The sequence below is a fragment of the Zootoca vivipara genome, chromosome 9 (genome assembly GCF_963506605.1).
Source record: "Zootoca vivipara chromosome 9, rZooViv1.1, whole genome shotgun sequence".
Classification (NCBI taxonomy): domain Eukaryota; kingdom Metazoa; phylum Chordata; class Lepidosauria; order Squamata; family Lacertidae; genus Zootoca; species Zootoca vivipara.
In genome coordinates this window covers 52,722,843-52,740,321 of record NC_083284.1, presented here as the reverse complement: position 1 = coordinate 52,740,321, position 17,479 = coordinate 52,722,843, and the positions used below count along the sequence as shown (strand labels likewise).

The 17,479-nt window shown below is 42.8% G+C and overlaps 1 protein-coding gene across 2 annotated transcripts in view; it reads left to right on the top strand.

The window, feature by feature from the left end:
* The window catches only part of MTNR1A (melatonin receptor 1A), a 66,580-nt gene extending 56,392 nt beyond the window's left edge, over positions 1–10,188 (top strand). For both annotated transcript variants that reach the window (XM_060278778.1, XM_060278779.1), the window contains one exon: positions 8,179–10,188. In XM_060278778.1, the coding sequence (XP_060134761.1) occupies positions 8,313–9,047 (735 nt within the window). In that variant the 5' untranslated portion in view covers positions 8,179–8,312 and the 3' untranslated portion in view covers positions 9,048–10,188. The remainder of the gene's footprint in view (positions 1–8,178) is intronic.
* Positions 10,189–17,479: the final 7,291 nt, after the last annotated feature.

Here is a 17,479-nt window from a genome sequence, read left to right as displayed (position 1 = left end):
TTCTAGAAGGTGTTGTAGGTCTTCATAGAATTGGTCAATTTCACTTTCTTCAGCACCGGTAGTTGGTGCATAAACTTGGATTACCGTGATGTTAAAAGGTCTGCCTTGGATTCGTATCGAGATCATTCTGTCATTTTTGAGATTGCATCCCATTACAGCTTTTGCCACTCTTTTGTTGACTATGAGGGCCACTCCATTTCTACTACAGGATTCTTGCCCACAGTAGTAGATATGATAGTCACCCGAACTGAATTCGCCCATTCCCTTCCATTTTAGTTCACTGATGCCCAGGATGTCGATATTTATTCTTGTCATCTCATTTTTGACCACATCCAGCTTACCTCCATTCATGGTTCTTACATTCCAGGTTCCTATGCAATATTTTTCTTTACAGCATCGGACTTTCCTTTCGCTTCCAGGCATATCTGCAACTGAGCGTCCTTTCGGCTTTGGCCCAGCCGCTTCATCAGCTCTGAATCTACTTGTACTTGTCCTCCGCTCTTCCTCAGTAGCATGTTGGACGCCTTCCGACCTGAGGGGCTCATCTTCCAGCGTCATAACTTTTATATGCCTGTTGTCTTTGTCCATGGAGTTTTCTTGGCAGGGATACTGGAGTGGCTTGCCAGTTCCTTCTCCAGGTGGATCACGTTTAGTCAAAACTCTCCACTATGACCTGTCCATCTTGGGTGGCCCTGCATGGCATAGCTCATAGCTTCTCTGAGTTATTCAAGCCCCTTCGCCACGACAAGGCATTGATCCATGAAGGGGGGAAGTTAAAATAGCATGTGGAAATTTGGAATATAACTAATGATGAATGAAAAAAAACAGAAGCAAGCAGCATAGACACAACTTGTGTTATCACCTCACATACCAAACCTTTCGACTGAGTCAGTTCACATGTTTAGCTTGTGAGGAATCTACTGGTGCACATGCGAAGCACCCACATCTCAACTAGCACAGCAACAGCATGGGAGTTCACACAACCTCTTCCATGCATAGAAAGGACCTGTGGAGAGGGCTGTGCAGCTGTGCGGACATGTGTTTAGCCCAGTCCTCGGCTGTGTTCTGATGCTATGCTTTCATAAGTTCTGCTGTCACACAGAGGAGCTGTATGAAGTCTTCTCAGTGTGTATCCAACTCGTGCACATCGAGGGAGCATTGCTGCAGTTGTGACAGTGGCAGACAGGGATGCCTGTGACGGTCTGTCTCTCTGTGTAGAGGGAGGTTGTGAAGCACTTTAGAATATATATTGTGCAGTTGTTGTTGTTGTTGTTTTTAATAGAGAAGCAGCTCCTAGATTTATAACTAATTTCAAACAGATTGGAGAGATTAATGCAGCCTTTGGGCAGCAAGTTGTACCTGGCCACACTGCCCTTGGACTTAGATGGTGTGATGAGTTATGTTCAAATGATGTGTATTTCAAACAAAACATAACAAAATGCATTGCCATTCGATAGTAGCAGGTGTAACTTTGGAACTTGTGTCTCACATGTCACAATTACTTACAGAGTTCAATTACATAAAAAGTACAGGCCTAGATTGTCTTCAATTTATAGGTAAAGGTAAAGGGACCCCTGACCATTAGGTCCAGTCGTGACCGACTCTGGGGTTGCGCGCTCATCTCGCATTATTGGCCGAGGGAGCCGGCGTACAGCTTCCAGGCCATGTGGCCAGCATGACAAAGCCGCTTCTGGCAAACCAGAGCAACACATGGAAACGCTGTTTACCTTCCCGCTGTAGCGGTTCCTATTTATCTACTTGCACTTTGAGGTGCTTTCGAACTGCTAGGTTGGCAGGAGCTGGGACCAAGCAACGGGAGCTCACCCCGTCACAGGGATTCGAACCGCCGACCTTCTGATCAGCAAGCCCTAGGCTCAGTGGTTTAACCACAGCGCCACCTGGGTCCCCATCTTCAATTTATACACAGAGTTAATTATCCCATATTTTTCCTGTTGGTATGTTCTTTCTATTTTTATCTCCTTAAGTGGAGAATTTCCTTGTTGTTTTTCTGCTTTGTTAGATCTTCTTAAATAATAAAGCTGGTCTGTAGGCTCTACATGTGTATCTAAAAAAAGGATGGTGAACTTAAAGCAAAGGTTCATAGGGAGAACAACTGTGTTCTTACTGAATATTTAAAATGAAACTATCTTTAGCTGTCTATATATAGCCCTTCGGTTTATGTTCAAAGGCATTCTCCCCCTTGCATTTTTCTACTTGTATTTATTTTGAGAGACAAACTGGCTGATCCTGCTTTGCTTATTGAAGCAGGGGCAATGAAATTATTGGTTTGCTGCACACTGCCTTAACTAAAGTAGAAGAAGGTACACAGTGTATTTTGTGGCCACCACCAGCTCAGATTTGGGTTGACTTCTATAGTGATTGACTATAGAAAGACGGGTGCTTGGCAAGCAAATCTCTCCTTGCTGAGTAATGCAGCCTATTTTTCTCCACGTTACAGAAGCAGTGAGTCTAGGATAGCCCAGTAACATCACTGAGGCAAAGCCAATGCCATGATTTAGCTGATGGGAACCATTTTTTCATGGCCAGGAATGGTGGTAGTGGTTTTTGTCTTGGTAGTTCCAGTGCTTAGCTGATATCTCAAGTCTTTCCACTGTATGGAGAATGGCCTTGTTATATTGTGTGTGGATTATGGCTTTGTTTGAGTTGTGTTTAATAGGAATGATGATACAGTTAGCAGAATCACCTAATTAAAGCAGATGTACTCCAGAGAGGAATTCTGGTAACACTTCACAGAGCAAACAAAATAAAACAGTATTTGACTTGAAGAGAAAGAAACAAATGGGTTTAGTCTTTTAGGGGCAGGTCTTGTTGGGAACTGGGTTAGAATCACCTAAATATTCAGAGTAAAGCTCCCAGACACCCACACAAGCAATCACAGCTATCTCACTAACAATCATGCTACCACCCCCTTTGACCAGTTTGCTTACTGACAACCAGATTAACCCTTAAGCTGCAAACTGAATGATCCCTGAAGTTGCACTTCCAACAGATACATCAGTTGTAAGATTATATATATATGCAGTATCATCAAATGTACAGAATGCCTTATTCGGTTATGCGAACAAGCACTGGTTATGCGAACAAGCACCCCTTGAGGGCTTAAAACTAAAACTGTCACTGAGGAAGAGAGCAAGAGAGGGAGGGAGGAATGCTGAAGATACTAATATGAATGTGAGGAAATGTGCCTTGTGCACCTTGAATAATATCAAGATTTGTCCAATGGGAAATGGAAATATACTGCTCTTGAGTACTGGAACAAGTGTACTCTGAAACAACAACCTATTGAGAGTTCTTTAGGCTTTCCTATAAAGAAGTATTCACAAAGTAGGAGAAAGTCTCTATGCAATAAAGGAAGGCTCTCAGCTTTTCACAGTTTCCAAGCTGGGCATGGAGAACCTCTGTGCATACGGTTAGTAGTGCACAAGATTTATTCACAAGCACTGTTAAGTGCATGTAGGCGAGAACATAATTGCAAATACATACTCTTCCAGGGATTCCAATGCATGCCATGTTTTGTAAACTTATCTATTGCAGAACATCTATCTACTATCTACCTTTATCTTTTGCTATGAGTGGGGAAACACCTGAAGGAGTGTTTTTGGTGGACAAATGGCAGAAAAATAAAGCGTTAATAATGTGCTCTTCTTACTCAGCCTAACTGTGATCTCAAAGTTTGGTGTGCCTTGCATTTGGATACCTTAAGATATCATAACCACATTTTTCATGGTGGATCTTGAGAACAAGAAGCAGGTTGTCCTCTGTGGTTGGATATAAGAAGGCAGGCTGAACCTTTCACAACTTCACTGATTTAAGCTGCTTATTTCAAAACTGCACTGATTTCTTTGGTTTTTTAGAATTCCTGAGTAATATAGGTATGAGGAATGTGTGTGTGTGTGTGAGAGAGAGAGAGAGAGAGCATTACATGTTTTAAGCCAGGGCCGTCTTAAGCATATCGGGTGCCCTGGCGCCGTGGTGCGACAATCCCTCCGGCGCCCCCCCCCCGCCCCATTTCCAAACGTGGCTGGCTGGCGGGCGCTTCACGCAGTGTGGCTTCCGTGGACGCAGCAGCGTGACGTCCCCCTGGCGGCCCATCGCCCTGGCGCCCTGCGCCACCCTGCCTTGCCCTAGGGCCGGCCCTGTTTTAAGCCTTACTGAGAACAAACAGAATGTTGTCTTCTTAGCATTTGTCACCATATTGGTGACAAAATTGAAAATCTACACAGCTGTGAAATTCTCAACACACTTCCAAAATGATTAGCTGAGATAAACTGAGAAAGACAAGAAACTATTCATCTTGAATATCATAACAGATTAAAGGTTTACACAGCACACAGTACTTCAAATATCTGCCAGACTGCAATTGATATTGAAATGAGTGGTAATATATTGCCAGCAGTTCCTGGCATCTGAAGTCTTCACAAGGCACCAGAGAATTCAAAATGTGTTTTAGCCCATAGTTTCTTCCAAACCTAATATTCTGGACCTTATTCAACTTAAGATGCAATATATTTTTCCCTAGGAAGAATGGTGGTCAACACTTTGCAAAATTACAAGAGTCTTTGTAGGAAAATGATCAGACGTGTGGCTTTGATTTAACTCATGTTTATAAAGTTTTCCCATAATTAGACTTGCATAATCAACTTCCTTTCCACCCCTAATATTTAATCCCAGCAGCACACTAAATAAATCCTCAGCAAAGTCTCTAAAAACCAACACCTGCATGATTGTGCAGCATCTAATCCCTTTTTTTACTCAAGGGGACTCAAGGGGATCATCCTTTGCTCAAGATTGGTCTTTTATCAAATGGCACTCCCTGTGTAATCTGTTCAAAATCCCAGTCTAATGTTTCAAAAAGAGAAGCTTCAATGTGTACCAGCCTATAAGGGTGGGGTGGGGTATGTGCAGTGGGGTGTGTGGGGAGGACTCTTAGGATTCTGGGGATCTTGAATCTTGGGGTATCTCATGAGCAGCCCTTCTGGTCTCATTTTTAGCTTGATGGCCAGGCTTTAGCAGCTGGCCAAGTCTTGTTAGAAGGCTTTTGTCTGGAGCAGTCTGCCCCCAAGGCTATCTGGGTCCCTTCCTACACGACTGGCAAGTTCCACTTGTACCTTCTCCCAAGCAGTCACTCTGCTGCCCACTAACGTGACTGCTGTAGAACTCTCCCGGCTGAGCGACAAAAATAGAGCCTTGTGAAAATTGCTAAATAATGTAACATGTAAGACCTATTTTTAGATGGGGAGATATGTTGGAAGACACGTGCTTGAATGCTTGAGTTTGAAGCCATTCACATTCTCTTGCAAGGCCACCTGCAGTACCAGATTTAATTTGTTAATCAGAAGTCAATCCCACAGGCCCCTGTCACATAATTAAAATTTAATATGCACATGGAATTTTTGATGCAAGTCAGGTTTATATATAGAACCTGGATTCTAAAATAGGCATTCCACGTCTGAGGGAGAGGATACCAACTGTAAAAGGAATAAAACTTCCCTAGAGTAGGTGTGGAGTTCATAACAGTGTTTCCTTATCACTTCATGGCTGGAGTGCCATTTCAGAGGATGAACTTAAAAGCTGGTGCCCTGACCAAGCTCCAGTCATGCAGAGCTGTGTGCAACCAACTGAACCAGCGGCTGGCTGGCAATGTGGATACTGGGGTCCTTGCAATTGCTGACATCTCTCTGCAATGCATTGCTTTTAATTGGATGCACACCTGAGAGGGCAGTCCTTTGCATGCTTACTCAGAAGTAAAGCCCATTGTGTTCAGTGGCACTTACTCCCGTGTTTAGATTGCATTCTGATATAACTAGCTATGCACAGCTATGCACAACTAGTTAGGAATAGCTACTTGCAGTTAGAGATGAATTTTGGTGTGTGACAGGGACTGGCTGGTTGATGAAGAGTGGTGGGAGCTGCCTGTCCACCCCCCCCCGGGCCGTCTCTAGCAGGTCGGGCGCCCTGGCGCTGAGGCGTGGAGATCGCTCCAGCGCCCCCGCCCTCACAGTGCGCAGCATGGCTTCCGCGCGGCTTCGTTGCACAGCGCCCCCCCTGCCGGCCCAGCGCCCTGGTGCCCCGCGCCACCAGGACTGCACCTAGAGCCAGGCCTGCCCCCCCCCTTGGGGAGGGCTCCAAAGATGGCAACTTAGATCCCAGATCCTGGTGGGGGCACACTCAAGAGCAGTCTGCAGAAGAGATCAGATAGGAGGTGCTAGATGCAAGGGGGTTGAGCGATCAAGAAAGGTCAGGAAGAGGAGGGCCTTCCAGGATTTAGAGGCTGAGAGTCGCAGTGTGAGCACAGACAGTCCCAGTCCTGCTGACTCTCCTCTCCCCTGACACCCTGCTTGAGGAGGGTCCTGTACGTTGCTGAGCAACATACCAGACAGGCCCAGAGAAGGAGCTCACCATCTCAATGCAGCCTTCTTCTGCTTGGGAGGGATCAAGAGTGAAAGGCTAGAAGGGGAAGGTGGAGCTAGTGGTCAGTTTCAGCAACATCCCAGAGGACTCTGCTGTGTTGTTATTTTCTGTTAATAAAGAGGTAATTGCTTTCTGTGCCTCCTGTGTGTGTGTGTGTGTGTGTCTGCCCTGTGGTTGACCTGGCCGGTTGACAGCTCCTTGACAGTGTGTGAGATGTCTTCTAAAACTAGGGCTAATACTCTTCTATCGTCACCCGCAACACTTTCAAGTGGGTTATCAGCAATGTCTAACTGCACCATCACTCAGAATTTGCACCAGATATCATTTTAATATTAACACTACCTTGGGTAGTGGTTTGTTTTTTAAAGTACCCGCAGGAATTTTTATAGTAAAGAAAAAGAGTCTGCATGGGAAAATGTCAGCATGTATAAAATAACCAAGTCTAACCGTAATAGGTGCCCATCACTTCTGAAGCATTACACAATACTTTTCCTGACTTTTCAAGAGAGGCTGGATTGCAGATAAAACTATTTCTGAATACTTTTGGCAAAATGTTTATTTGTATTATAGGGCGATTTTTATCGGGGCACCATTTGGCTAAAATGCCTATATACATTTAATTAATAAATAAGATGGAAAGAATAGTGCTTTATTAGCTTGAAAGCCTGCTGGTGGTCATTTGTTTTTAGTATTGCACTTTTGGGATTTCCCTTGCTTTCCTGTGATTTTTCTTCCTCATCATACTATCGTGGATTTAGACAGCAGCATAGAAAACACGTCCTGTGAGGAAAGGTCAAAGGTATTGGAAATGTTTAGCCTGGAAGGGTAAGGAAGACATGATAGCACCCTTCACATACCTGAAGGCCTGTCAATAGAAGAGGACAAGAACTTGTTTCATACTGCATCAAAGGGTAGGGCTAGATCTAATGAGTTCAAATAAGGTTGAATAGTCTTGTTGGTCGTCAGCATAGTTCAGTAATGGGACTAGTTACCTAGAGGGATGGTGTGGGTTCTCCCTTGCTTGGGTGTTTTCAAGCTGACGTTGGACAACCATCTGGTGCAGATGCTCTAGAACTGGGTTCCCTGCATTGAGCAGTGGGGTTTGGCTAGATGGCCTACAAGACCGCTTCTAGAAATAAGATTCTTTGGTTCTATGAACTTCTTCTATTCTTAGAAATTGAACATCTCAGGCTGAATCTACATATGTATCAGAACAAGGTGGTACAAATATTTTATGGCTTCAGATGTGTAGTTGTTGGCAGGGCAGGGCAGACAGGGTGCCATAGCTAACCTGACATTGGCTGCCAGTTACCAAGAGGGAGGGGGCAAAGTGGTGGGGGATGTGGTATGGGCATGGTGGCTTCAGACTGCAGTAAAGGTGGTGGTGAGGATTTTTTAAATGTACTTCTTTGTAAAAACAACCACATCCAAAAAGTAAAAAGAAGAAACACCCAATTCCTTGTAAATAGCAACAAGGAGTGAACTATTTCCCCCCTCAGTGAGTTTATAATATATGGGAACATTCAAAATGATACCCCACCCTCTCATCTGCAGTCCAAAGTGGAACAGCCCACTGTATCCCTTTCAAATTTTAACACCTCACTTAGCTATGTATGTAGGCAATGTGTTATTTCTGTTGTGTGCAACAGATAGATGTATGAAGTTGGGAGGTCAACTGGAATGTGCTTTGGTTAAAACAAACCCTACCATTGTTAATTTATCAATTTCTGTATGCTTCATTTTCAGGCAATGTCTTCGTTGTCAGCCTAGCCATCGCTGACCTGGTTGTCGCAATCTACCCATACCCTCTGGTCCTGACATCTATCTTTCACAATGGATGGAACCTGGGATACATCCACTGCCAGATCAGTGGGTTTCTTATGGGCCTGAGTGTTATTGGATCCATATTCAACATTACTGGAATTGCAATTAACCGATATTGCTACATCTGCCACAGCCTCAAGTATGACAAGCTGTACAGCGACAAGAACTCTTTGTGCTATGTCATCCTTATTTGGGTCCTGACATTTGTTGCCATTGTGCCCAATCTTTTTGTTGGGTCCCTTCAGTATGATGCCAGGATCTACTCATGCACCTTCTCCCAGTCAGTGAGCTCTGCATACACAATAGCTGTTGTGTTTTTCCATTTCCTGCTCCCAATAGCCATAGTTACATTTTGCTACTTGAGGATATGGATCCTGGTCATTCAGGTACGGAGGAGAGTTAAACCCGACAACAAACCCAAACTAAAGCCACATGACTTTAGGAACTTTGTCACCATGTTTGTGGTGTTTGTACTCTTTGCCGTCTGCTGGGCTCCTTTGAATTTTATAGGCCTTGTGGTGGCTGTCAACCCAGAAAGAATAATTCCCCGAATTCCAGAGTGGTTGTTTGTTTCCAGTTACTACATGGCATACTTCAACAGCTGCCTTAATGCTATCATCTATGGACTTCTGAACCAGAATTTTAGACGAGAATACAAACGAATTATTGTGACAATTTGTACAGCAAAAGTTTTCTTCCAGGACAGCTCAAATGATGCAGTCGACAGGATGAAAAGCAAGCCCTCGCCACTGATCACAAACAACAATTTAGTCAAGGTTGACTCGGTGTGAAAAGAGAAACCTTGTTAACTGACAATTTATAGACACTCTGGTGTACTCAAATGTCAAATCTGTTAGCCTCATGGTTCAAGCTCTGCAATGAAACACTGGTCCTCTAATGTACAATTGCACTCAGATGAGATTATATGTATAGTATTTTTGAGCCAAAGTAACAGTTTTTAAGGTAAAGTTCCTCCTATTGCACTACATGCTATGTTTCAATACAGTGGGCATGATCCAGCCAAAGTTAAGCACCTCAGACCCATCAATGTCAGAGGGATAGTTAAGCATGCAATTAATATCTCCCTTTGAAATTATTGGGGCTTATGTATTCTTTTCCTTCAGTTGAGTAATTCCTAATGATTTGCTGATACACAACTGTAGGTTATTATGGAATTAAAGAGCAAATCATTATAAATCTTTTGTTTAAGTAAGCACTAGAGATGGATTGGAACTAACAAAGACCTGTTACTTGGATTTTTTAAAAGCAAACAAGCAAAGCACCACCCCAATCTTCGTAAACTATAATGCTGCAAAGCATAAGCATAAATATATGTAACTAGAAATAATAATTTTTTAAAAGATACAAGGAACTGCTGGTAAATTAACAGAGTATACACATTGCAAAACTACAGGATGACAAGTTGTTGAAAAGAGTTGAAACGAGTTCTGTATGACCTGAAGGAGCGTCTCCACCCCCATTGTTCTGCCCGGACACTGAGGTCCAGCAGTTCCCTCATTGCGAGAAGCCAAGTTGCAGGGAACTAGGCAGAGGGCCTTCTCGGTAGTGGTGCCTGCCCTGTGGAACGCCCTCCCATCTGATGTCCAAGAGAACAACAACTACCAGACTTTTAGAAGACATCTGAAGGCAGCCCTGTTTAGGGAGGCTTTTAATGTTTATTAGATTATTGTATTTTATTTTTCTGTTGGAAGCCGCCCAGAGTGGCTTCTGTTGGAAGCCGCCCAGATGGGTGGGGTATAAATTATTATTATTATTATTATTATTATTATTATTATTATTATTATTAGACAGGGAAGCTCTTAATTTTATGGAGGAACAAAGCCTCCAGAACCACTCAGGTGTGTGTATGTGTGTACAACCTGGACAATGAGCACCACGGATGAAAGGCCTTTCAGCCCCCACCCCTGCCGCTGATAAGGAATGGTGAGGCAGGCAGGTCACTGAGTCTCACTTCAAGAAAGAAACCGAGAAGCATCTTCTCAGTCGTAATATGGCTGTTGCCTGTTCAAATGATCTTTTGAAGTATCGAGATTAGAGAGATGCATACTGAATTGCATTCCTGTGCTATAAAACATAGAGGACATTCAAAAGACTGAATTAGCATACGCGGACGAAAAACTAATACTTTCAATTTAGCATCTTGCAATATTTCCAAACCTAAAAATACTCCTAACAGAAGGGGTGGAATGTGAAAGAGAGTGCTGTTGCCCTTGCGTCCTGGTTGCAGGTGTCACAGAGTCATCTGGTTGGCCACTGTGAGTGCAGGATGCTGAGCTAAATGGGTCTTTGGTTCAGAACCAGCAGGGCTTTTCTTGTGTTCTTAGGACTTGGCTCTTCCTTTCATCAATGAACCTCTCTTTTATCAAAGTGCCAGAAAAGGCACTGGTCTGTTAGCGTACCTCGATGTTCCGTATAGCACCTGTCGTTATCAGCCTGGAGGGAAACTGACATTTCTGGGAAAGCATAAACCTGTGGTCATCATCATCATCATTTGTAATTTGCATGGCAAAATAACCAAACAAAAATGACCCCTAAGAAACTAGTGGGAGCTTTTCTTGCAATGCAAACTTCAGGCAGAAGGACCCCGATCCAGATAGAGACTGCAGTGGGCGAGAAAAGGTTAAATCCCATGTTATGGTCTGGATTGGGGCCTCCATGGTGACAAGTGGTGGATTTGTTTGGGGGGCGCTGCATTCAGGGCAGAACTGTGCAGTTCAGGTTACATGCAGTTTGTCCCTTCGTCACCCAAGCATGGGTGCATGATGCTGCAGATAAGTTCAAACCATCTCTAAGTCGAGAGGGGTAGGGGAATAGTTTGATTTTTTTTAATTGTAAGTTATAATTGTAAAGTATAGCTAAACAAATTTATCAAATCACTACTATATACTATATTCTCAAATATTTTGTTTCCATCACTAAATACAATGCCTTTTCAAGCACTAAATATTCATCGTACTCTATAGAGCTCTGTAAGATCTAGGCATACGATCGAAAAAATATCTATTTCCTGAGGCATAATATTACTGTGCAATTTAATGTAGCTCATGCGGCAAATGAATATACGTTCGTTCGTACATACTTGAAACTGCCACATGCAACAAAATAGGTGTTTTTATCTTAAAAACAAGAGCCTTGTGTGTTGTTCGTAGCTCACTTTAAGCCTGCAACAGAATTGACAACTTTTCTAGGTAAGAACAAGCTGGTCAATGCATTTCTCAAGGCACTTGACTCACCATTGTTTACACTCAAACCATTCTTGCCAATCAAACCACTGTGTAAATAGTCAGTGCTCTCCTATTGTGACATCATGTGGTATGATTGACCAAGTATATTCTAGATCACAGCTTCCTCCAATGTGATTCCATCCTTAAAGGATGTTTTGTTGTGTATTGACATTGCTTTGTATGTAGTGATATCAGAACAATAAGGTGGCCAGACCATCTGATTTTAATCATGTAAGAGAAATGCACCATTTAAATTCTTTCAAAAAATATTGCCTTACTTAATATTACCGGTATGATTAATAATATAGTAATGTTTTATGATGTATCCGGCAAAGTAGCATAAATGTAGTTTCAGTAGCCTGAGTAGTATATAGAATCTTTTTTGAAGAGTTGGTTTCTTTTTCATTTCCCCTGTACAAACTGGTAGATCAAATTGAAAATGAAAATATACATGCCCTAAAATAATTGCTAGGAGTAATCAGTGTAGGTTATTGGAGGAATTAACTGTTTTGTTTTGTCCCTTTATCTTTTGTCGGAAGTCGCACAGAGTGGTTGAGGTAATCCAGTCAGATGAGTGAGGTATAAGAAACAAATTATTATTAAAGTCTACGCAGAAGTAAGCCCATTGAGTTCAATGGGACTTGCTCCCAGATAAAGAAGTATAGGATGGCAGCATATAATAAATATGTATTTATTATAATTATGAAAATATTGTTTGCTATGCCAAAGGACTATATTTTGGGGAAAATGTCAGTTATTAAAATGGTTAGCATTTTCAGATCTGGTATTTTAAAATATTTGTATTAAATATGAATTCACAGAAAATATGCATGTTGGTGATGTTAACAACCTGCTAAATATAGCAATAATTTTAAAGACGTATTCTGTTTTCTTTGCTTGGTTGTGTGTTAAAAAATGCCTCCAAATTAATGCATATGACATGCTGAATGGAATCTTAAAAAATGTTTTTCCTGACTTCTTTTAAACTACTTTCCCATTTGAAGATTTATTTTTTCATTAAAAAAGCAATACATTAACGAACACTTCATTAACCATTCATTTCACCACAATTTTTCACATACTTATTATTTTTGCTGACCAGAGATGAAACTTATTGAAACATGGAAACATGGATGGTGGGGGTTGATGTGGTTAACTTTGCAAACAAGAGTCTGAAAGATGAGCTCATGTCTTGTAGTTAACCTTGGATTGGTGAAGTATTCTGAGGACAATTAGAAACAGAAGTGTTATGAAGCTCCAACAAACCCGCTAAATAATGCTTCTTTCTCCTTCTTGCAAGCTGTGTCCATATGCTTCCTGTTCTGCACAATTGCATTTAACCATAAATACAGCACATGCCACTGAGAAAGGAAGGTGTTTTGGGGTGTGGGGAGAACTCATCCCTGACATCAGCACACACTGTTCAAGAAATGCACATGGTAAGCTTCCCCTAGGACTTTCCCTCTTCTGGCTGCAGGGGTCGACTGCATATTGGAACACTCCATGCTGTGTTCTTAAAGCACCCATGCATGTGAATGGCTGGAATATGAAAGAGAAGGCTATCAAAGAAGACTCCGACCTCCTGTATCAGCATTGCACTTGCAGGGAGATTCTGAGATCGGCAAGCATGAAAACATTGCATGGCTCACCTACTACCCAAACCGATACTGTCCTCCTAGCATGGAGTTTCTCCTATATGTATTATATTGGGTCCTCCCTAACAAGAGGACACATGTTGCAGTGGGACCTGGCAATCAGGCCTTGTGTTGTGGGTGGGAACATTGGAGCGGCCACAGCACCCTATTGATGGTCCCTCGATCTTGGGAGCAATTGGGCAAGAGGAATGCCAGTCAAAGTGATCGAGGGACCACTATATATCCAGATGCATGTGTCTCTGAGCTTCCTCTTTCGGGCTCAGTGCATCAGAACACCCGCCAACCTCTCCCTATTTTTAGGGCTTGCACTTGACCTTGCTATGCCATCGTTTATCGCCTGTCGTTGGGACAGGGCAGGTTTTTTCCCCAATTGGCTGATTGGCTGGTGCCATTTGGGTTTCGCCTGCCGTGTAGCAAACTGTCACAACTTGTAAGGTTGTGGATAGGCTCTGGTTCAGGGGGATAGGGGTGGCAGGATGCCTAGCCATCCCTATGCGTTGGGTATTCCTTTAAGAAGGAATCCACAGCCAGTGTGGTGTAGTGGTTAAGAGCGGTAGACTCGTAATCTGGGGAACCGGGTTCGCATCTCTGCTCCTCCACATGCAGCTGCTGGGTGACCTTGGGTTAGTCACACTTCATCCCCACTCACCTCGCAAAGTGTTTGTTGTGGGGGATGAAGGGAAAGGAGAATGTTAGCTGCTTTGAGACTCCTTAGGGTAGTGATAAAGCAGGATATCAAATCCAAACTCCTCCTCCTCCTCCTCCCCGTTTGGGGATGTGCCCTGAGCCTGAGTCCAGGGCTCATCTGGGTGGAGGCATGGCGGACCCCCTGCTTGCCTCTGTCCCAGGTGACCAAGGCTGACATGGTTGATTCCCAGAGCCAGCACTGCCTGCAGGGCTGCAGGGAGCTAATTGAACCAGAGCCTATGCAACCACTCACTTGATTTGTAATCAATAAAGTTGTGGCCTAAATTCTGCCAAAAACCAAACCAAAAATTTGAGTCCTGTCTGAATTTATTCCTAGGGCTGGTTAAAAGGTCTCCACATGCAATTGGTTCTGAGTGACTGAAGTTAACATGTCTTAGGGGGGTTCAAGATCCAGGGCTTTTATTAAGAGCTGGGACAGCTGAATGCCTACACTGGACATGTGTGAACCCCAAGGGGTCTTGCACTAGTCCAAGTACTCACAGCTGGTAGTTCAAACACATATTTGAGATGCTATGAATATCTAGTTTCAGTTCACAGCTTTGCTGATGTGTCTGTTTGGTGTGTCTGTTTGGTGTGTGTGTGTGTGTGTGTGTGTGTGTGAGAGAGAGAGAGAGAGAGAGAGAGAGAGAGAGAGAGAGAGAGAGAAATGTGTCTACTTTTGCATAGATGGCACACTGTACCAAAGTTACACCCGCATGAAATGAACTCCTTCAGATCAGAAAAGCTTCCAAAGAGCACTGGAGCATTCTGAACAATTCCAAATGCATTCTGCTCCCCATTTCCTCCATTTGCGCTAAGTATGCTCTTATCAGGTTCCCTCGCTCGTTTGCTGAGCACAACAGGCATTGAGCCGGCGCTATTATAATGGGTCAGAGCATTCAGGAAAACACCTTTGACTTTGTCATGATATTCACCACGATGAAGTCATAGCTTGCTGATTCAATAGATCCTGACAGCAGGAGGTAATTGTGAGGGTTGCTGCTTTTCATTTTGGCATGTGAGATGTTCTGTGATGGCTCCTTTTAAGGGAGTGCATATTTTAATATAAAAAGAACAAATAGCAACAAGGCCTCATCACAACAATGCTCAAATGCTGCCCAGATCTTCGGTAACAGGTCTGAAAGTAGCCTCATCTATTCCATTTATTTTGTATTATTACTTAAATTAATTGCCCACACTTCACCCCAAGACCCCGGGGTGGGTTGCAACAATTAAAACATAGCATTAAAAGCAGTTTAAAGCAAATTATAAGCGCAACAGGAGGGTCCTGAAACTATACACGTGTCAAAAGCCAGGGTACATAGATGTGTCTTCAGCATTCACCAGAAACTATAATGAAGGAGCCAGGCACGACTGTTAATTTTTGCCCAAGTTTTTAAATGCTTTCCCTCTCAGTGTTTCTAAGGAGAGGAAAGGAGATGGAAAGGTTTAGCCACACTCCTGAAGGTCTCTAAATATTCCTCGCCTGCCCTGTCCCTTATCTGCCCTGAAACAACCTCTTTTTCACCATACCAGCACTGGATCTTTGGCAGCAGTGGGGTAGGAGAGTGCAATATCGAATCTCCCTCTCCAGGATCAGAGTGGAACAGATGAGCTACCCTATAGCCTCTGAGATGGCCTCCGAGGAACCACACTACTGCAGCATTAATGTATTTTATCCTGAAGTATTAATCTTGAGTGCCTTTTAGCTAATACTTTGAGCCAAGAAGCAGATCATGAGATTCAGAGAACTGAGACATCTGAGGGATAATTTCTTTCTGAGCCACGTATTCATCTGGGAGATAAGGATCAATGGCATTTGCATTGGAATTTACGGAAGTTGAATTTCTCAAGCATCTCTGTTAGGAACTTGGCGCTGAGGATTTATTTTCAGCCTAGAGTTCAGCAAAATTTATGAACTAGTGAGACACTCCCCCTTCTAAGCCAAAAGAGTCACATGAGGGTAATTAGTCATCTGAGGAGTGTAATGAGTCTGAATTACGCCATTAGTTTATTGTGAGAGCTTCCCATTTAGCTACTCAACACCACCATGAAAGTAGAAATTCAGTAACGAGATAAATACTGGCAAGTCAGAAGAGGCAATAAATCTCAAGACAACAAAGAGAGCAACATGAGCCAAGAATATGAAGCAGGAAGATTTGCGTCTCCACTCAGACACTCTCAGGATGCAAAAAAAGAAGTCTAACTTCAAAACATTCAACTATGTAGTGTTCATCAGTCATCTCTCTGTTGAGCACAGCATCTGTTACTCCTTCCTTTTTTTACTTAGCATTTTCAAACAATTTATTGTGGGCCCCAGCAGAGTGAAGAAATCAGAAATTTGTAAGACAAATCAGTTGCCTGCTGTGTAAATTGCACTGAGTTATGAGAGCGCAAGGGCTAAATAGGATCTCTATAAAAATGAATATAGCACATTGTGAAAAACTGTTCTTGCACATTTTCACCCATGAGACAGAGTGCTACGCTCGTTTTAGATGCCTTGTTTAGATTCAGGACATATAATTCTTAGACACTCAAAACAATGCTGGAATGTAATAGCAGTGTGTTAATGGACAATTTTGTCATTTGCTTGAAATTCCTGCCTATATCATGCCTTTCTCTATATGCCCCTCCCTCTCTATATCTACATCTGTATACTGATGGGCTTGATGGGCTGCAATCCTATAACCACTTACACTGAAGAAATCCACTGTGATAGGTAAGTGATGCTCTCTTAAATCTGAAATCTTGCTTTCAGGGAAGAGAAAATGCTGACATTGTCAGTTTGACAGCTAATGGCTTCTATTTGCCTCAGGATTTCAGAGACCCAAGATCCATGAGCTCTTTGTTTAAGGAAATAAAACTTCAGATTTGATTTTGTGGAATGTGTTCTCTCACTCTAATTCTGAGAGGATGCAAACAATACACAATCAGTGACATTACATTTATGGGATGATTTTACAATGCAGTCCATTTACACCTGCTAGAGAACAGCGGGGTATTGATTCAGTGGATCCTGTGCATGTCTGCTCATGAAGTTAGGTCCTCCTTCATGAGTTAACTTGCACAAAGGGGAGAAGAATGTACAAAAGGCTCCTGGGGTCCCATGACTCCACCCAGACTTGGACATCTATTGCTAAGAAGCCATTGCACATTGACCTCTATGCTCTAAGACTTCTGGAATCTTCCAAACTCCTTTTCTATAGACTTATGTCCTTCATGTGAGTATTCTGTGAAAGGCCAAAGAGTCATAGAAGATGGAAATGTTCTAAAATGGTTCCTGAATATTGTCCTTTCTAGATTTATACTTGTGCCCATTTATTCAAATTTTGGCTGGTGACTGACCTGTTTGTTCTGTGTAAAATGCAAGTGGGTTATTTGCTGGCAGACAATGGCATATATCCCACTCCAGAAATGTGATACTAATCCAGTTAAGGGAAAGACAAATATTAATTAGCTTTTCCACACCAGGAAGTTTTTTGTTACCATCCACAGTGCTTGGGGTCTGATCACTGTAATTATCATTCATACACCAAAGCTGGGATACAATTTTCACGGTCTAGATGTGTGTGCACGCTCACATTTCATTTCCTCTGAACTCACTGTTTCCACCCTGACGCTGTCCCCTGCAAACTC